The 20,448-nt window shown below is 39.4% G+C and overlaps 1 protein-coding gene across 1 annotated transcript in view; it reads left to right on the forward strand.

Moving 5' to 3' along the window:
* Positions 1–20,448, forward strand: part of cplx2a (complexin 2a) — a 37,887-nt gene that overhangs the window by 4,557 nt on the left and 12,882 nt on the right. Inside the window, exons 2-3 of the mRNA XM_029499081.1 lie at positions 13,644–13,871; positions 15,374–15,458. Coding sequence (XP_029354941.1) covers positions 15,428–15,458 — 31 coding nt within the window. The 5' untranslated portion in view covers positions 13,644–13,871; positions 15,374–15,427. The remainder of the gene's footprint in view (positions 1–13,643; positions 13,872–15,373; positions 15,459–20,448) is intronic.

Raw genomic sequence — 20,448 nt, forward strand, 5'->3', positions numbered from 1 at the left:
GCTAAATGTTCACAAATGAAGAATAATAAATTATTATTCTAAATGTGTTTAAAAGCAGTGTGTAATCTCTATCTGGATATGGTATGAACACATGAACGCATGTATTGTGTCTGAAAACAAGTATCCTCTCCGAAGGTTATACTCATTTGACCTTGATAGGCAGGTTTAACAGCATCCATTTTGTCTAAGACAACAATCTGTCACAGAGAAACACATTAATCCAGGCTGAAAAGGAGTTTCACAATGTAGCCACAAAGCAGTGGTAGAAGTAGGAGCATTTTGTGTCAGTTTAGGCCCCCATGATGCCTGCTGCTATTTTATAACTGTGCTGCATTGCAGGGCTACTTCCCCCCAAAAACATGACTTGGGTTTGATAAGAACTGACAGCTTCATGGTGGTTTGGAGTCCTGAGAGGTGGCTGGATGGAGGAGGTTTGGGCTTGTGTTTGTGTTAAGAAAAAAAAGAAGTGTCGTGAAAGAATTAACTTAAAGTTACTATTCGTTTGAGGCTGGTGCTGAGAAAGAAAGAAAGAGGAGACTGTTGACAGACCAATAGTTAAGTGTGTGTGGAGGTGAACAGAGATGGGTGGGGTGTCCTGTATATTTTGGTGTGTGTCCAAATGTTTCCTATCCTCATAGTCATAAAAGACTGCTATTTATTCCTGGGCGTGTGTGAGTGCATGTGTGATGGGAGGAGAGATAGTCTTTTGTCAGAGCCTTTACTTTTAACTATCACACAGCATCACAAGACTACTGCCAACTGTCTGCTGCCTGCTGACATGCTCAGTTATTGTAAACTACAAGCCCTGTTAAGTTATTTAGATTGTATGACAACATTTACATTCGTAAACATAAGGAACGAATTTAGTGGCAGTTCATAAAGACACATCTACAGTATTACAATCTGAAATGATATGGTTTTGTGTTTTTGTTTTTTCCCTTTGATAATTCATGTTCATTACACAATGATAACATTGGGGTTAGACCCCAGTAGTCCATCAACTGATGAATAGACTGACAAGTATAACGAGTTTGAATGGCATGCAACCCTAACCCTCAACCCTTCCAAATGATAATAAGCTATTCTTACGTGTTTTGATAAAAAAAAACAAACAAAGAAACATGGATCATAACAACAGTGAGTCTACGCTGATAAGGCTCAGAAACAACTTCTCTAAATATTTGCTTCATATTTGTACTTAGATAATAACAAATTTATTTTACTTTTTGTAACTTGTATAAAATAAGATCCAAAAATATATACTGTTACTATGTGTCACTAATCCTGAGAACAAAAGCAAGAAGAAACTCCTCAACAGCTCTAAGCGGCCCTCCCTGCTGTATAATTGTCATGTGATGCAGGATACAAAGAAGACATTTCTTTCTCTCTCTCTCTCTCTCTCTCTCTCTCTCACACACACACACACACACACACACAACTGAATGTTGCAGCAGGATAAAGAATATCCCAGAATTAGTTTTTTCTCCTAACCAGATTTGGGTGCAGTGAGCATCTTGTTACTCCTGCTCAGCGTGACCTTTTTAGACCTTTTACTGGTCATGCTGTCTCTCTTTTTTTAATCACCATTCTTGAGTTAGCATGTCCCTGCTGAAGATAAACCCCAAAAAGACTCACTTAAAGGAGCAGCCAATACTGGAAGTTCAAATTGTCTCTTTCTCTTGTTTTTCTTGGGAGATTTGGTGTCTCTGTCTCTTTTTCATCATCATATTCACCTGAAAAACACCAGGAGGAACAATTATGTTACACTGCCTTAAGTAGAGTGGAAGGATGATGATGCTGGGGCTGGTTGATATGATAGTGTTTATCCTTATTTCCTTTTTATCATATGTACTGTATAAATATGAATATATTTTATATGCTCTCTGACACTTTCAAGCATTTTCAGAGGTGACTAGCAGATCCAGTGACCCTACATAGCACAACTGTGACTGCCTCACTCATTTTATTGAATCAATTAGATGGACAAAGAAATGTGATCCTCCAGGGAGGAATATTAAATCTGGTAAAGACAATTGAGTCTATGTCAGTCAGTCAGTCTATGTCAGCCAGTCAAGAAGAATGCAGTTTTTCTTCATGTGAGTCTTTAACACTATATATATATATATATATATATATATATATAAACACTATATATATATATATATATATATAAGTCAATAAAATATGAATGTCCTCTGACAGACTATTTGTTTTTCTGTGGGTTGTTTTTGCTTCAAAGGTGTAGGACAAGAGTGAGAACATCACTGGGTTGGTTATGAAGATATGAAACTGAGTTGAAATTAGCATTATGTTTAATTCAGACTTTCACTTCTCTGGCATTGTCACTTATGTCACTTCTCTGATTCTCAATCATTCAGAGTATTGTATTCATTGCAGAGTGGAGTTTCTTCATCATTTAATGAGGAAAAAATATTCATAAATGATTTACAACTCAGACTGTTATTATACATAGTAACTCTGGGAATTCCCTGCATGACCAAACATACCATGTAAAAAATTCTTTGCACTTTTCTATGTTGTCCACTGAGGGGCAGCAGCATAGCCAAAAAGCTTATTTCATTGCCATCATCATGACTGCAATGCAAGCCAAGGTCTCTTTCAAGGACACATATCATATCTGCAAAGTCACATGTTAAGCAGAGAGCGGCTGTATGGGCGTTTTCAGTCGGAGCAAACACAGTTATTCAGATCGAGAGAAACGCTTTCGGCATAGATACTCACTGAATGCCTCTAAATGTGACAATAATTCCTACTCAGCTGTAGTTGCAGATATGTGAGGATGAAACTTTGAATGAGAGCAAAGGGAAATTAGCAGCATATGAATAATAAAATTGTGGACAAAAGGATTTTTTTTTGTGCCTGTGATGGATGATTGGTAGATGCAATGGCTGCCACCTGTTCTGCTGTAAATACGGTTTTCCTCTAATTCAGTAGTAATATTTTCCCTGTGCTGTTTATAATTAAAAGTCTTTCTGCTATTCTGAATGAGCATGTGTAGTTTTGTATGCTAGAAAGTGTGCAGGCTGTGAGAGTTGGCAGAGCCGACAGAACTCCCTCAGCCTTACCCTTTTATACCCATCAAATATGCATGGCCCCTGTGTGTGCATATACTACATAATGTATTCACAGATTTCCACTGCGCTGGAAAGCAGGCTTCATCAGCAATTTGTGTGTGTGTGTGTGTGTGTGTGCACGTGCCTCTCGAGGACAAGACAGAAAATAATCAATACACACTGATTTGTGCTGTTCTTCGAGTAGAAGAAGAAGGAAGTAATTTAACAGTTTCAAAGGAGACGCAGAGAGAGGTACTGGGTGGCATGTCAAATATGTATGTGTGTGTGTGTGTGTGTGTGTGTGTGTGTGAGCCTGTATTTTACAGAAAATCTAAGCCATGATCGCAATACACTCTTTTTTCTTCCTGTTTTAACTGTGTCCAATATACTTGCAGTGTATAAAGGAGACTTTTCCAGCAGTCCAATCCAACCAGAGGCAGACACACACACGCACACACGCGCACACACTCACGCAGGCACACCCTTTCTCACTGGACATGAGCCATGGGTGCTTACTGTAAGGCTGCTCAGTCAGCACAATATAATCACCAATGGGATGGATGCATGTGTGTAGCTGTGTTCTTGTATGTGTTTGGGGGTGGGGGGGTGACGTAAAATAAAAGTTAATAGGATGACTGGCTCATAAAACTACTAACTATGACCCATGGAGTATTGATCACTGCACCAAGACCTGCTTTAATCAGCACACACACACACTCACAAAGGGACACCTGCTCCAGTTCCCTATATTGCTGATGCAGAGTCTCCTTCAGTGTGAAAATTCACCGTTAATGAAACAGTAAAGCGATTGATGGATTAATCTTTTCATTAATCACACTTTGAAGCTCTCACTGCTTCAGAAAGAACTCTAGAAAGATATTTAGCACATTATTATTATTATTATTATTATTATTATTATTGTGACTCTGAGGAACATGTGTGCTAATGTGACTGGTTTGCCCAGCCAAGTTGGACATCAGAGGGTTTTCTAATTTAAGGAACACCGTTTTCAGCCAAATACTCTCAGCTATTAATTAATATGACTTCACAGATAAATACACACACAAACAAACTCGCCTTTGTCTTGTTTATGCGCTTTATCGTGCTTGTTGGCTGTTTCTTCGATGAGCCAATGCTGATAAAAGTGCACACATGTATACACATATACATATGCATGAAAGTATAAAGACAGATGACACAGACACACACACACACACACACACACACACTGTGAAGTAGGCTCTCTAAAAGCTGGGGGTGGTAAATTTCATATCTCATGCATCGCTCTCCATTCTGGCTCTTCTTCATCATCATGTTTTCTCTTCTCACCTTACTCAGAAGTATGTTCAGCTCTGCAGTCAGTCCAGGTTTTCTACTCTGACTTCGATTCAAACGATATCAGTTTGGGCACTTCAGGTGTGCCTTTAACACAGGCGCAAACAAGCTTTGAAGTCCAGTCGGATTTGTGTCCACCATAGAGCCATGAAAAGACTTGGATTCGGCGGGTGCCAAGCTCAAACTCAATCGAACAGTTTGACTGTAGAGAAACCTTGTTCAAATATCAATATGTACAATATTTTACTCTGTGAAAAAAAAAATATGCAAAGCCTTCCACTGTTCAGCACCCTATGTATTCAATAGCATACAGTAATCCAGACATAGAGATTTGCTTTCTGACATTTACCCGAAGGGCAGAACCTGCCAGAGGTGCCCTGCAAGAATCTGCCTCCAGTGCACTTTGTCTCCTCAGTTAAAGATGAGACTTTACTTCTATTTGTGCTTCTTTTGTTTCTCTTTGGGAGGGGACGCAGCTGAATAGGGAGTATCAATACATAACAATATGCTAATGTCAGCATTCACAGCAGCATGTGAGCTCACTCTGACCCCACTGTCATTTTAAATTCTTGACACATCCTCAGATATTGTCATTTGAGCTGCTTAAATCTGATGAGCTGAAGTGGCGAGTCATTAATGGTTGTGAGCCACATACTCATCTAATTTTCACTCTGTGTCTCTATTTTATTGTGTCCAACTAAAATTGCAACAGAGTATGTTATTAGAGTTGCATCCAAGGGCATTCCCCTCTGCTGCCTGACAACAGTTTGACCACAATAACTTTCTTAAAATTCTCGAGTCCTTCTTCAGACAAGCATAGAAGACAAGGTTATTTTGTTTTCAGTCGAAGTAGCTTCCCCTGACCCCATTACAGTTACTAGGGCAGAGCTGCATAACACTATTGCAGAGCTAAATACTTAGTTATAGGTTTTATTGAGATGTGTCTACAATCTGCCCCGAGAAATCCAAATCTCTACTATTGCTCTCTGCTGCACTACCTTTATGCTGATATTTGGTTTTGTAGTAGGCGTTAATCCAGCTCCCACCGTCCTGTCACGTTCTTCTCTTCACTGCATTGCTCCGTGACAGTTCTACTGCACTAGCTTTCTAGGACATGATGCGCTCCACTCTGGATGCTTTCCAAGTGTTTTTGTAGAGGCGAGTGGGGGGCCCAGCCTCCTGCAGCATTTTATTCCTATTTCAGACAGGTACAGGGGAAGATGTAGAGGCAGCAAGAGGATTCGCACTCCTCACATGCTGCAGTCGAAGGATGTGGACAGCTACTGGGCCACGATGGCACAGTGAGGACACAAACTTCCCACCCCAGTCATGTATTCAACTGACAGACGGCACAATGGTTACTGTTCTCATACACCTGCTGCACTGTAGCCATGCTGCGAGAGTGTCCCCAAGCTGCAGCCTCCATTTCCTTTTGTTCCACTTATCAAGGGCAAGTGAGGAAATCCAGTTAAGCATATGCTGTAACCTCAAAGTCTTTCACTTGTTTATGTCATCCTCTATCTTTTACACACAAGCCAGCATTGTCTCCTCACACTGGAGTGTTTCCAGTTGTCACACTGAGCTGCTTCCTTCACCACTCCTTCATTGTGCTGTTGGACCTCAGGGAGGAAATGATCTCTTGACACCACAATATGTCCTGCTCTGATGTCACACCTGAATTAAAACATTGTGAGTCCAGCAATGATTATATGCATGAGTAATTAAAGGAGGAGTCAATCTATAGATTACGTTTGGATTAAACATTTTAAAAGATAATAACATCAACTCATTCCTAGGTAAACATTTGGGAGGACAACTGTGTGTATGGGCAGTGGCCAGTTGTGGAGTGATAATGGTTCTCATTATTATTGCAAGGATATAATGCAAACTCATCTCTATTGGCCCAGGTATATTCAAATACATGGGACAAAATGCGCACCCATAAAAGAATCCTGCGGACAAATTGTATTGCTGTGGCATGGAAAGAAAAAACATGATATCGCTTGTACAATGAAAGTTATTTATAAATGGAAAAATATGTAGTTCAATCTACATGAATGGCTGGTCTAAATGTGTTGTGAAAAAACTAAATCTAATCTAGCACAAATTGCTCTTGATGGATTATGGCTGTCTCCACATGAACATATTTTGCAATATTGTTAAATTTTCCAGGTTTAAGAGCATCTAAATGAGAATAAATGACTACACAGAAAGAATAGCTTCTTTGGAGATTATGTTGCCATTTATTCCGCAGGCACAAGAAGATCTCATTTAAAATGTTCTGTCTTCTATACAACAATAAAGGACCACAAATTATGAATTTGCAAAGCTTCTTTTTTTTTTAAGTAGCCACGACACAAAGGACAGCATTCATTGTAATGTTATAAGTGAGACTCTACATAAAGGGTTCCACATATTTATTCAGATTTACATTTCTTTTTTGTGTGTGTGCATTTGCTCCAGGATAGAAAATTGGAGTAGGATATTAGCTTTTTAGTTGCTGCACTAATAGTTCTCAATACTGGCCTTTTTTGTAATATTGCACTAGCAACTGGTTTCAACTGTGCTGTATGGACACTTCATTACAATGTTTTGGAAAATTTATATCAACAGATTTAAGAATATTGATTGCCTCCAAAACATAGTTTTATAAGTGTGTCTAAGAGCAGATATGTATTTTCTGCCTATTTTTTTTCTCAGGGTGAAGGTTAATTAGCCAGAAAAATAACTCTCACACGTTGATATAAATAACCTTCTCCTGCCATCTGTTTTCAATATATGTATCATATGTACATATGTTACATATCGCAGTTTTCTTAAATTGGTCACTGTGAAACTGGGAATGTATCCTTAGAAACTGAAAGCAGAGCAAAATGAATATAGTAGTATTCAACACTCTGGTTTGTCTTCACTTTCTTTTAAAGTGAGAAATAACCCATGTCTTAACTTATAGAATCCAGTTGTATTGGAAGAGGACTGCAGTTAAATTAGCAGCTGTGATGGAAGGAGCAAACGAAGGAATCTGAGGAAGCAATGGAATTAAGTTTTATTTAAATAAATTATGGGCAGATCAAGGACTAACACAGAGGAGGCAGGACCAGTGAAGCTAAAGATGGAGCAGATTTCAGTTAGATTAAACATATGCAAGTGAGTCTTTTATATCAGATTATTCACTTTTAAATAGAACATTATAGAAGTGACCAACACCCCGATTATATTCAGGTCCTTCCGCTGTGCCTGGGTGATGGATATTTAGTTTTATTTGTGCCAACTCTCCTGTGGCTCTGCACCACACACTGACACACACACCTGTGGTTGTTAGGAGATGAAAGATAAATCTGAAAAGTCTTTAAAGGCATCTAGATAATCTGCTGTTCTGTATGATATACAGGCTATATACCCTCAACAAGTCTTTCAGCCTTTCAAGTCAGTCAGTCCTCCCACTGCATGAAACCGTGAAGCTGCGATGCCTTTACGCATTGCAGCAGTGTACACCTCCCTCTGTCTGGGATTTCAGAGGTCCTCTACGGGTTGATGGACACACACACACACACACACACACAATTACATGCAATCCCTCCTCCTCCTCTTACTCTATCTTTTCTTCCCTTTGCCTCCTACTTTCCCTCTTTCACTGTCTCTGGGGATCTCAGAGTGCAGCAGGAATGATGGACAGCAGACTAATATCCAACGCTAACAACTCCTCCCCTCTGACTTCACAGAATAGCCTGACAGAGGCCACTGTGCCCTTCAGACGGATGAATATGACCCACTACGGTGTGGAGGAAATTGTTGGCGATGTTAAAGCTTAAAAGCACTGGAATAAATTTGGGAAGAAATGAGATGTGGAATGGTGAATATTGCAATCTGCACATTAAAATATAAATACCATGCCTCTGTGTTAAAGGGAAAGTCACATCTCAGGCACATCACATCTTGTTCACCTCCCAATGCACAGATTCAAAGGGGAGTTTCATTCACAGAGGTCAGACAGGCACTGTCAAAAAGGGTTGAATTAACAGAGCACTGCAGCTCTTATTACAAAACATGACACCACATGAATTCATAAATGCATCACAAAATTTGGTTCTGTTTTTTTTTTTTTTTTTTTTTCCAAAGATGTGAGCATCATCATGCAGATGATGTCTTCATCATCATGCAGATCGTTGTAGCTATGTTTAATAACAGGCAGGAGAGGATGAATTTGATGTGGAAAGATGTGCTATTTTGGGACAGTAACTATGTGGAAACTTGCTTGAGTCTGCAGGGGGATAGGGCGAGAGCAGGGATGTCATAAAGGTTTATCAAAGAACCTCCTATTACAGATGTAAAATCTCAGCAATAATTTCTTCCCACAGCTGACCTATCTCCAACATACAAAAATCTTCATGTCTCCTGGAACATATTATTTCCCCTTTGGTTAATACTTAAACATGAAAAACATGAAACGTGTAAATTCTGATGGGTCAGCAGGCACTCATGGTTTAGAATAGACTACTCAGCAGTTCATACACTGAAGTGCATCACCAAAATAGTTATTTTGATTTTTATTCTATTGTGTGCGATTATTTTAACCCCACTAGTTTTGTTTCAAAGACATTCCTTTGTAGACACAACGAGCAATGGCTACCAAGCCTGCAGCATCCAGTGATGAATCCAGGATTCATCTGCAGGGGAGGCACCTAAACACAATTTGTAATCAACATAATAATGTAAAAAAAAAAAAAAAAAAAAAAAAATGACAAATATGCCAAAGTAAAATAATAAACATAGTAAGCAATTTACAGTGTAACCAGTTAACTGTGTTGGCAAAAAGCTGAAGTTTATAAGTGATGAATTGACTGATACTTAAAAATACCTTAGACCCAGCGGCATAACCACTGGATCTAGTTAAATTAGATTTGTTTGTTTTTCAATTCATTTAATGAAAAAACGAACAAAAAATGTTTGGTTGTGGCTCTGCCATATGTAAGAACAAAACCAGCACATTTTTACAAACAACCTCTCTGGAAAAGACAATGCAACAATAATTGCTTTGCCTGTTATTACTTCTGGATTGCTGCTTCCAACTTCAACGCAAACATCGCAGGAATTTCTAAATGTTACAAGAGCAGATGTGCATTGAGTACGTATGGGAAGTAAAAATAGAAAATCCTTTGGCTCCAACTAATCAGACTCTATCAGGGTCAGATTTAGTGAATACTGTCACTGCATTAATCCCATTTAGTAAAGGTTAGTCTGTTTCCAAATATACGTTCTTTAGCTAGAATTTTTATGTGTATTATATAATACAAACTCATATAACTCATGCAATCTCATTCTGCTGGCTTTGCACTTTATATGACAAAGAAAGAGCTATGCAGCGTTATGTAAACCACTACATGCCTTCAGTCGTTGATAAATCAGGAGTCAGAGGGGGTATAGGGGCCATAAGGGAGGGTTACTGCTGGCCTTCGTTATTCATCAGCGCCACAAACATGTGCTTAACATATGATAAAATATAATAATTAATACATATAGTGCAGATATGGTACAAACATTATCTGGGAAGTTGCTGAAAATAATAGTACACAGATAGCATAAATATCAATACAGCAAATAGGTTTTATGTAATGCTACCAATAGTAGGTAACCCTGAATGGATGCTCTCAAAGGCGAGTGAGAGGATTTGCAGACACCTGAATTGCTGCCTTTTTGCTCCATTCTGCCTCAAGAAATAGAACTCAAGAAAGAAATAGCACAGCAGCATTAAGTTTGTGTCTTGTGACATAATACACCTTTCATTTGACTGCAGCTATGACTAAAGGCAGAAGTTCAGCATTCAATACTGCGCCCTACTTCAACATCAGCTCTTCCTCTTTGTCCTCCCTGCAACAGCTTCGCAAGTTCAGATGTGGGGAAATAGTTCCATGATGGCCCTCCAAAAATTCTTCTGTTGCACTAATTAGACTTTAACATAGAGTACAGTGATTTGGATAAAAGACCTCTGGTCTTTAGGGCAGCACAGCGGCGTAGTGCTGCTGCCCCACAATAAGAATGCCGTGGGTTCGGCTCCCAGCCTGGGGCCTTTCTCTGTGGAGTTTGCAGTTTCTCCGGTCTCCAGTTTCCTCCCACCATCCAAAGACATCATGTTTGGGTTAACTGGTGACTTTAAACTGTCCATAGGTCTAAATGTGAGTGGTTGGTGGTCTCTGTCTGTCTCTGTGTGTTGGCCCTGTGATGGACTGGTGACCTGTCCAGGGTTTACCCCGCCCTCACCCAGTGTGAGCTAGAATTGGCTCCAACACCCCTAGAAACGGAAAAGTGGTAGAAGATGGATGGACAGACTTCTGGTCTTTATAATGACTGCTTTATGAGGTATTAAATGATTTAATTCATCATATATGCTGTTGTTCCTGTATTTTCAATTTTTTTATAGAAAATGTGTGGAGGATGGTGCTTATCATAATGTTTTAATAGTTCACTCAGTCCGTCAGTCAGCACACCATTTGGCTGATGCTAAAAACAGAGCTTTTGTGCTTTCTTTTTAAGGCCAGTTACAAAGTGTTAGCATGCCAACCATGCACAGTGACATAATACATGCTAAACTTCAACACTGTCTATGTGAGGATGTTAGTGAAATGAAGTTACTTCTATGGCTTGTCTTGAATTACTGAACTAAGTAGAACTGTGTACATTGTCACCGGTGATCTTAACTTTGTTTGTGGCGCTCATGTCTCTCACTGTGCACCTAACAGAAATACCTTGATCAGAAGAAGAAAATCAGCCCCACAGTGTTTTTCATTTGACAGCCCTGCTATGTTAATTTGCCCTTTTTGGAATGGCACGCAGTCCCTGTGGGGCTCTGCCATACATATTTTGGTATAAAATGCTAATGTGGTCGTCAAATAGCATTCATTAAAATACTTTGTGTGTTTTGCAGGCTGCAACACCATTATTGTAGTCAGAGTCTCTTCAGTTAACTGCTGTTATGCTATGACAGCATAGATTGGTAACTTTTTTCTATTTTGGCACATACTCATGGTGAGTCATTACTTGGACACAAACCACACGCTAACATGCAGAATACTGAGAACAAATTAAAATTATCAAAGAAAAATAAAATGCATAAATCACACTTCACAAAGAGAGAGCACAGTACAGGGTCTCGGATTACCACCTAGCTGTTTGCATATTGTGATATTCAAAGTGTGAAGTCTCTGCAGAAACCCAAAGTGAAATGTCAAAATAACAGAAGTTTACATTCATAGAAAATGCCTTGTGTAAAAGCTTTGGCCTATTTTAACGCAACATTGGTGCTAGATATCAGGTTAGACTTTTCAAAAGTGGATATTGGTCCAGAATGAAAACTTGTTACCTTCAAACTAAGAGAGTAAATTGCAAATCACATGGATAGATTAAAAAAAAAATAAAAAAAAAAATATATATATATATATATATGACAGTCATGTTGGTGGACAGTTAGACGACAACAATGTGTGGATGTATGTGTGTGTGTGTGTGTGAGAGAGAGCATGCATGCTGCTGTTGTTTTGAAGCCTTCTAGGCTATAAACAAGGTGATGGATGCTTGTCCCAGCGGATGCTGACTGGACACAGCGTCCCATGTCTGGATTAATTGATGGAGGATGGAGCAGTCTAAGCTCCCCTGTGTGTGCTCTTCCTCAACCTGTCTGCCTCACTCTCTGTGTGAAGTGTAACAATGTTACTATGTTGAAGCTAGAGTGGGTTTATTTTTGTGCTATAGGTCCAGTACAGTATCACACACAAGGTGAGGTTCATTGTCTTTGTCCTGCATGTTTGCCCTCCATCTGCTTACTCTGTTTGTGCTTGCTTTGTAAGTAGGTCATTGTTTGCTAACCACAGCACCATGTCGTTGGCAAAAACACCTTGATATGGTAATAGCTTATCAGGTTTTTTTTGTTGTTGTTGTCGTTGTTTTTGTTTTTGTTTTTACTTTTTTGGTCCCTTGTTGTCATTCGTCAGTTACAGCTTCAACATTTGATTTCAATCGTAGTTTTGATTGCTTTTAGCAGTGTCAATTAGTTGTTATAACACTTCATGATCGGATGTCTTTTCGGCCATTTATTGTTGTGGGAAACCAAAGGAAGGGCTCCAAAAACGTATGTATAGCTGCAGGGAAATCAATAGGCACACTTACAACCCCCCAACATTTACTATAGTTATAAGAATCTGGGAGTTTTTACTAACATCCATTCGGGTGAAAGAGTCAGCTAACACTATTACTGATTTTGTAGAGCTGTAGCCTCAGCTGAGACTTTTCTATCAGGCCAAAAAATATATTTTTGAGGGAATCTTGAGATTTTGCATTACAGTTACACCCTTGCAGCTGCAGTATGGATAAAAAGGTTTTGAAATATATTAAAGGTCTGATTATCTGCGAGAAACCTGCACTCCCTCTTATAATCACTCTGGCTAACAGCTTTTGAGCCTTGATTGTCACTTCAGATTTTAGAAAGGGGGTTTTCAAGGCAATTTGGAGGTGATGGGCTTTCAAAGAGGTATTTGTACTTTACATTATTCCCTGACTGACAAAAGAACCACTTTTAATGGAGCTGTGTATGGAAATAAGTAAGAACCGCCAGAAACAAGCAGAGGAATGGAAGAAACAAATGAAATGCAAATTTTATAAAACACTTGTCTTGTTTCCAAAACAGCCAATGGCAGGATGTACTGCTAAACCAACCAGGTCAGCAACAAACAGACACACAGGTGGATTCATTTTATCAGCTGGTGGTGGAGACCAAGCCAGAGTTAACAAGAGAGTGAAAATTAGGCTCTGGAAACATGACTCCAAATGAACACTTGCTTCTCTCTGCGCCTGTAACTGTTTGCTAACACAAACACTACAACAATAGGCTACATATTATTATACTGGCAACCTGTTCTGCAGGTGAAAATATCAAATCAGGATCCTTTAAATCTTCGCATTACATGTAATTAAAACAAACAAACAAACAAAAACACGTTAATATAAACAAATACATGCCTGTAAGATTCTCATTTAATACTGCACATCGTCCTTTGATATAAATACTAAGTTGTCACCTATATGTGCACGCTGGGAGCCGCTGGACTACTTTTTGAAAATGTTGAATTTGGTGGCTGGTGAACGTTTGCAAACTAAAAAAGAGGCTCCACCGGGGTGATGTTACATTGATGTGATCCCTCCCCCCCCCTCTCTCCCTCTGCATGCTCTCATCTCCTCCTGCAGGGAATACAGCCTCTTCCTCCGCCGCTGCAGCCCGACTCTGACACAACCGGCATGTCTGCAAGCTGAGAGCCAAACCTTTCCTTCCCTTCAGACGCACAACTTGTCTTTTCTCTCCCTGCCGCAGAAGGCGGAAAATAAAGGCGGTTGTAGCCTTGTGACGAGGCTCTCTCTGTTTTTGTTTTTTTCTTTGCTAAGGGATAGAGGACTTGGAGGAGGATCTGAAACAAGGTAAACGATGCTCCAACAGACCTAAGATAAGCGATGCTTTACTGTACGGGACAGGATGGAGATGGTTGGTGCACTTGGTGAAAGACGCCGACGCTGATCAAAAATGTTTCGTTTTTTTTTTTTTTTTTGTTGTTGTTTGTTTCTTCAAAGAAAAGAAATCCAGCCAATTGTACGTGTAACGTTTTGACTTGTGAATACAGTGATTGTGCATGCAGAGCTCTGGCGGTATTCCAGAAATACGTTTAACAGCATTGAGACTGCACCGAAATGCTGCACCGCGCCAGAAGCAGCGAGTTGATAGTATAAAGGGGTTCATGTGAGGGGAAAGTGATGCTGCTGCAGATGATGAGGAGGATGGCGATGATGATGCTGGTGATGGAGAGGAAGGGAACCAGGAAATGATTTGAGGACTGAAGACGGCTGGTGCAGATTCGATTTTGGAGCGAATGAAAATGACACACACACACACACACACACACATATATATATATATATATATATATATATATATACATGAAAGCTTCAAGCTTCAAATTTCTGTTTTGCAGAAGGAAAATGCTAAAATGCAGTAAAACTGTTTTTCTGGGAGAAAGAGTAAAATTAAGTTTCTTTTTTTTTGGCAACTCCCGGTGAAATATCACCGACTTATTAAAAGCTGAATGATATCATAAGATACGTATTAACTCCTTAACATGAAGTCTCTAAACTCACTATTAAGCACTGCAGGCACTAAGCCCCAGCAGCAATGTCATAGAAACACGGCAATATTCACCTTAAGTTATAAATTGATTTTTGAGCAGTCCCGAGTCACTATAAATCCCAAGTTGTAAACTTGCATATAAGAGCCACAGATACACTGTAAAACATGGTAGGAAAGCAGATCTTTGAAAGCTTTATCTTGTCATCGGAAGGCGCTTCCAGATTTTGTGAGGTAATGCTCCCTAAGGATCATGTACTGACACAAAACGTGTCTTCATTCGCACATCGCTGACCTTGTCTTTGCTCCTTCCTTCCTTTTATTTTTTCCTTTTATCTAATTCTGTGATTCATTTCCATAAGGACACATCACAGGCAGTCAGCCAACGTCAGCATAAATCCACATAAGATGGAGTGCAGTTGTAAATCCAAGGTGCAGGTCCTTTAACAAAACTCAGGACATGGAGTGGTAGTGGAGGCCAAAGCCATTTTAACCCAGTTTAGTTCATTTTCTTGGTGGTTGAAAATGCAAATGAATACCACCCAGGATGGAGAATTAATGTGACTTAAAGTATATGAAGATATTGACATTATTGGACTTTTTTTTTTTTTTTTTCGGTGCGTGTGTATGCCCTTTCCCAAATGAGAATCTCCATCGTCACTGTGTTGTCCGAATGAAGCGTTATCATTGTCATCCCCCATCCCATTAAGCGTGTATATATAAAACCCACTGGAGTGAAACAGCATGTCCTAACAGTGGTATTCATGCAGTCACAGCTTGTGTATTCTCTGTCCCCTGGCTGCAGGTCTGTCCCTGATAACGTGACCAGTGAAGGAAGAGAACACAGAATTGCTTCATCATGAATTTTGTAATGAAAGCTGCGCTCGGAGGTGAGTAGTCTGTTGGGCTGGAGGTTGATTTAACAGCACTGCAGTGTAAAGGATTTAGAGGGATTTTTAGCAGCAATACAGCTCTAGTAGTGGCCCGGTAGTTATATGGGCACTGCAAAGTGATAATCCATCCTGCACCAAACTACTGACTTCAAACAGCGGCTACGCATTCAATCTTTCTTTATTACCGTCTCCATCTTTTCAAAACCTCTCAGGGCAGGGCATGACATTAAAAAACATGTGGCCACTCAGGATTATTGAAACCTGTTCACTGTTTGTTGCTCTGCATCTGCTGCCTCCATGCCTGAGTAGGAAAGGACCATTGCTGATGAAATAGGACACGACCAGCAGCACCAATAGTTAGCGTACACCTATCGGAGTAGGAATGTGCAGAAAATGTCACCTTCTCGGGACGGCAATGGCTTTTCTTCACTCTTCCATCCTTGTCCTGTCTATAGTTTCTAGGCGTGGCGAAGGCAGATTTTTTTCCTAATTCTTCATAAAAGTTACTGCATCATGGGGTGTTTATGTGAGATCATTAACCAAATCAAATTTTTTGCCAAGAACTATAATTAACATTTTGTTGTTCACAAGACTTTTGTCCTTTAAAGCCTTCAGGTATTATCCTTCTGAGTATTATCTTAGCTATTATTTGTCCCCTAATTAGTCTTCATTATAGCCCTGTAATTCATTCTCCTTGGCAGTTATAGCTTTAAGGGGAGAGGCAGGAAAGCAGCACCAGCAGTTGTACCGTAGCAGCCGCACACACATGCTGGTCAGTCGTGACAGTGATGGCGAGCCGTGGTTGTCCAGGTTACTGAAGTGTTTTGTGGTTACAGTTGGGATGTAGAGTTGAAGCAGAGCCCCTGCTCCTCATTGGGATGCGGAGGATGTGAGCGCTGCCTCGTTCTGAAAAAGCTGCTGTGCCTTGTGTCTGCGCCATGAATTCTTAAATCAACTGCATTGCACTGGATGCTGGCTTTACTCCGCAGAAGTCAAGCAGCACTCTGCCAGTGGACTTTGGGAATACATTTGACAGTGTGGGTGTTTGCTTGTGTGAGTGCGAGTCTGTGTTCTGCCTGCACCGGAGAGATGTTTTATAGATACAGGGCAGCGAGTGTGTGGTAAACTGTATCTCCAGGCAGGATAAATAATGGAGGCTGCACACGCCTACTTTATTTTTGTGTGTGATGGAACAGTGCGCAAGTGGAAAAGATCATTCTTATGATGTACAGGTATATGTGTGCAATAAACAATGCTGTCAAAGCATTTCTACATTTGTTGTAATAGTCCTTTGGTTCTGGTCCAAATTGAATGACTTGGACACAGTGACCTCTTTCCACAGAAATGTCTGCAAAAACACTTTGCCGATCACCAAAGCTCTCCTGGGAAAAAAATCCAATAATGAAAGAAATCAATTAGCCAGGTAATTAATCTGCTGAGCCATCACCCTTGTTGCCAGAGGCTGCAGTCTATACATCAATGTGAGTGAAATATTCTTTCATCAATTAAGCTGCATCATTGGGTGTCCACAGGGTTTTGCGGTTTAAGCCAAATCATGTCCCCAGTTTGATTCTCGTTGAAAACAAGATACACGTCAGTCTCCTCTGTCCCTTCCCAAGTTTCAGGCCTGGCTTCATCGTCAACTATCAAATACAGGCAAAATAAATGGAGCAAATGTTCCCCTGTTTCAAACTTACAAAGGGGATAATCATGATTGTATTAGCTGCACCAGGAACATGGTTCACATGGTTTAAATGGTGCTTCAGACTTTTTTCTACCAATATTAGTGCATACATGAGGGAAATCAATGTTATAGATAATATAAGATAATAAGTTACTAGATTCTAGATGAAGTGTAGCATCGGATATGAATTATTTTGGATGCTTTAATATTCAGTCTTTATAAATTAATGACACACAATGCTTCTTTCTTCTTCACTGCAGGGGCTCCAACCAACAGTGTGATATAGAGAGAGCAACTCTCTCCAGTACTTTACTGGCGATTTGTGTTAGAGCACAGATCACTATGATACTATGGGTTGAAAGAAGACACAAAACTTCTAATTTGACACGAGACTTGGTCTGACATAAAATTTTGGAGTCGGGCACTTACATGAACCTTCATAAAAAAATAAATCAAGAGATCTGATTGGCTCAGAGGTGTTATATAATAAACATATATAACGACAATGACATTGGATTTCTTCAAACAGAACGGTATCACTCTCTGACTGAGACGGTGGACAACATAAAAAGAAAAACAAAAGTGGTAGCTAGCAGGTATTTAACAAGACTGGAAATGTAAGCTAAAAATGGACACCATGGGAACAACATTTGGCACTAATGAAAGAGCAAGTAGACAAACGGAAAAAAAAACAACCCAAAGTGATTAAATAAAAATGTATGGTAGCTTGTTTCACTGTTGCATAGCAACCACCATGCAGTATGTGCAGCCAGCCAGGAGGACCTACCCTTATATTTCTTAAAAAAATTATATTCATGAAGTAACTATAACAATTTTATAAAAGCAGTACCTAACTGCAGCTGGTGACATGCACTTATATCATATGAGGGGGTCATTGGACCAAACAGCACCCCTTATCATATCCTGTCATCAGCTCTGACCTAACTGATTATATATTATCCCAGTTTGATAATTTGTTCGTTTGAGTAAGACAATCCGGTCAAAATTTCAGTTCATCCAGTTCATGAAATAACTGCAAAACTGATTACATCAGCATCTGCTTCATCAGACTTTTTGAGTGTTGATGCACTGATATCCCATTTACAATGAATTGAGTTGTAAAGTGTGAAATAGTTTGAAGTTTGAAAGTTTGAAACAGACATTTTAACTAGATAAAACACATTTCTGGAAACCTGTGAAATTACTCTTTAGAGCTGCATTTTTGTGCAATGCACATTTGTGTGTTTGTAATATGTAACAATGTCACATATTAAAAACAGCATTATGGCAGCCATAGAACTAAAGTAAAATAAACTGGTTGGCTACGGAAAGTTGAGAGAAATGTGCTGTTAAAAAAATTCTAAATATAATATAAATAAAATAAAAAAATGAATGAACTTTCTGCTGCACAAGTTACAATAATACATACACAGCACACCTCATGTTTATAATATTCGTAACATTGGCATGCATGAAAAACTATTAATGTGCGAGTTCACCATTGTGTTCTGTTCAACCAGCTACATGATCTGTATCCGTACTCGTAAGGGGCGGGACTTAAATAGGAAGTGGGCGTGGTTCACACAAAAGTTTAATTTTTTATGCTGAAACTGATATGGGTTGGTCAGAAGTTGCTATGTTTACTGTAAGCCTCAATATATTTTATTTACATCTTAATTTGTATTACACCAAAGTAAGATGAGCGAGCCGACCGGGAAATAAACGTGAAGAAACAGCGAGAATGAGAAACATGCATGAAGCATCGCTTCTGTTACGAATCAGGTCTTTACCACATAACCCAATAAAATGGGAAACGTTTTGGTTAAGAAAAGCTATTTTATAATGATGATGTAGTAGTGTGGATGTATCTTAACTTTTTAGCGCTATCAGGTTAAATGATCTTACCGGGGACTCCATCAGGTAGATGTAAATATCCGGCCGTTCAGGGGGATCACTTCTCCATGAAAATGAAGGCAAACAGAAGGGACAGTGAGAAAGACCCACTGATGTGAGTTTTTCAAAGTACAGCTAACGTGTTGAAATAATCCTCTGCCTTGTTGAAATAATGTTTTAAACTAACCACAGGACAGTGTTTCTTAAATTGTGCCGCTGATTGAGTCATCTTCCGGTGGGCGTGGCTTTAGGAGTATGACGCGTGGCGCTCTGTCCTATCACAGGCGCCTTGAGGAGTTTCCTTCAGCCCAGCAGGATGTTGAATCGGAGAAACTCGTTTGATGTTCATGCTCGTCAAACCTGCTACATCGATACCGGATACTCGTTTCAGCCGAGTATCCGGCTCAACCCTATGAAATACTATTCCTTTCTGTTGGAGAAGACTTCTGTGTAAACAGAGTTACTCCTGAGTATTTCATCAGTATTGTTGACACAGGACTTTATCTCTGAAAAGAGATCACCAGTGTCTATTGTAATTAAATGTTGCTTAAATATTTATTTGGTTCGACAATGGTTTTTATTTTATTTTATTTACTTCCTGACGTGAATGACGCCGGTTAAACAGAATCCAGCGCTCGAGCCTTTGAGAAGCATGTGACCCGAGGCTCTCTTTTAATTTGTTTGAATTAGATTCAATATGCATCAAGAAACGTCAGCAGAGAATCAGCGATCAGTATCGTCTCGTGTGTTTTTTTAATTGTTATTATTATTTTATTTTTATCTATATGAATCGACAATTAATTCCCAGATTTAGTATATTCTCGAATATCTGAAAGGAAATAATATAAATTACAGACGGAATAATAGACATGTTCATGTTTTTCTTCCTCATGTTTAAAACAAACTGAACCCAAACCATGAAAAAAAAAAAAAAAAAAAAAAATACAAAAGAACAGTGGTCTTGTTAAAATGTTACACCCCGAATTTTTGTACACTTTTCTTTGTTCACTACTGCTTCACTAAAAGTTATGACCAATGAACCATTGTTGGACGCTCACATTTTTCAAAATAAAAGGCCCAAAATATTATTTTCTACCTTCTTTTTTTCCAGATTGTAACAAACTTGTACAGAACCGTGACTTCTGTGTACCGTTGCACCCTTGAAAATGCCAAGTTAATTGCACCTTCTCAAAAATGTTTTGCCCCTGCTGCCACTGTTTTACACCAAAAGCCATTAGAGGGCTTCTTCATCAGCCGCTGCATGAACAACGAGTTAGCAGTGTGAGCTATTTGATCTTAAAACTGAAATTAACTTCTGCATTTTTGGTTTAAAACCATTCGCAGCCTTCATAAAATCCAGAGCTGTGACCAGTCCACTGGAGCTGAATCTGAACCTTGGGCTAACGGGCA

The sequence above is a fragment of the Echeneis naucrates genome, chromosome 1 (assembly GCF_900963305.1).
Source record: "Echeneis naucrates chromosome 1, fEcheNa1.1, whole genome shotgun sequence".
Classification (NCBI taxonomy): Eukaryota; Metazoa; Chordata; class Actinopteri; order Carangiformes; family Echeneidae; genus Echeneis; species Echeneis naucrates.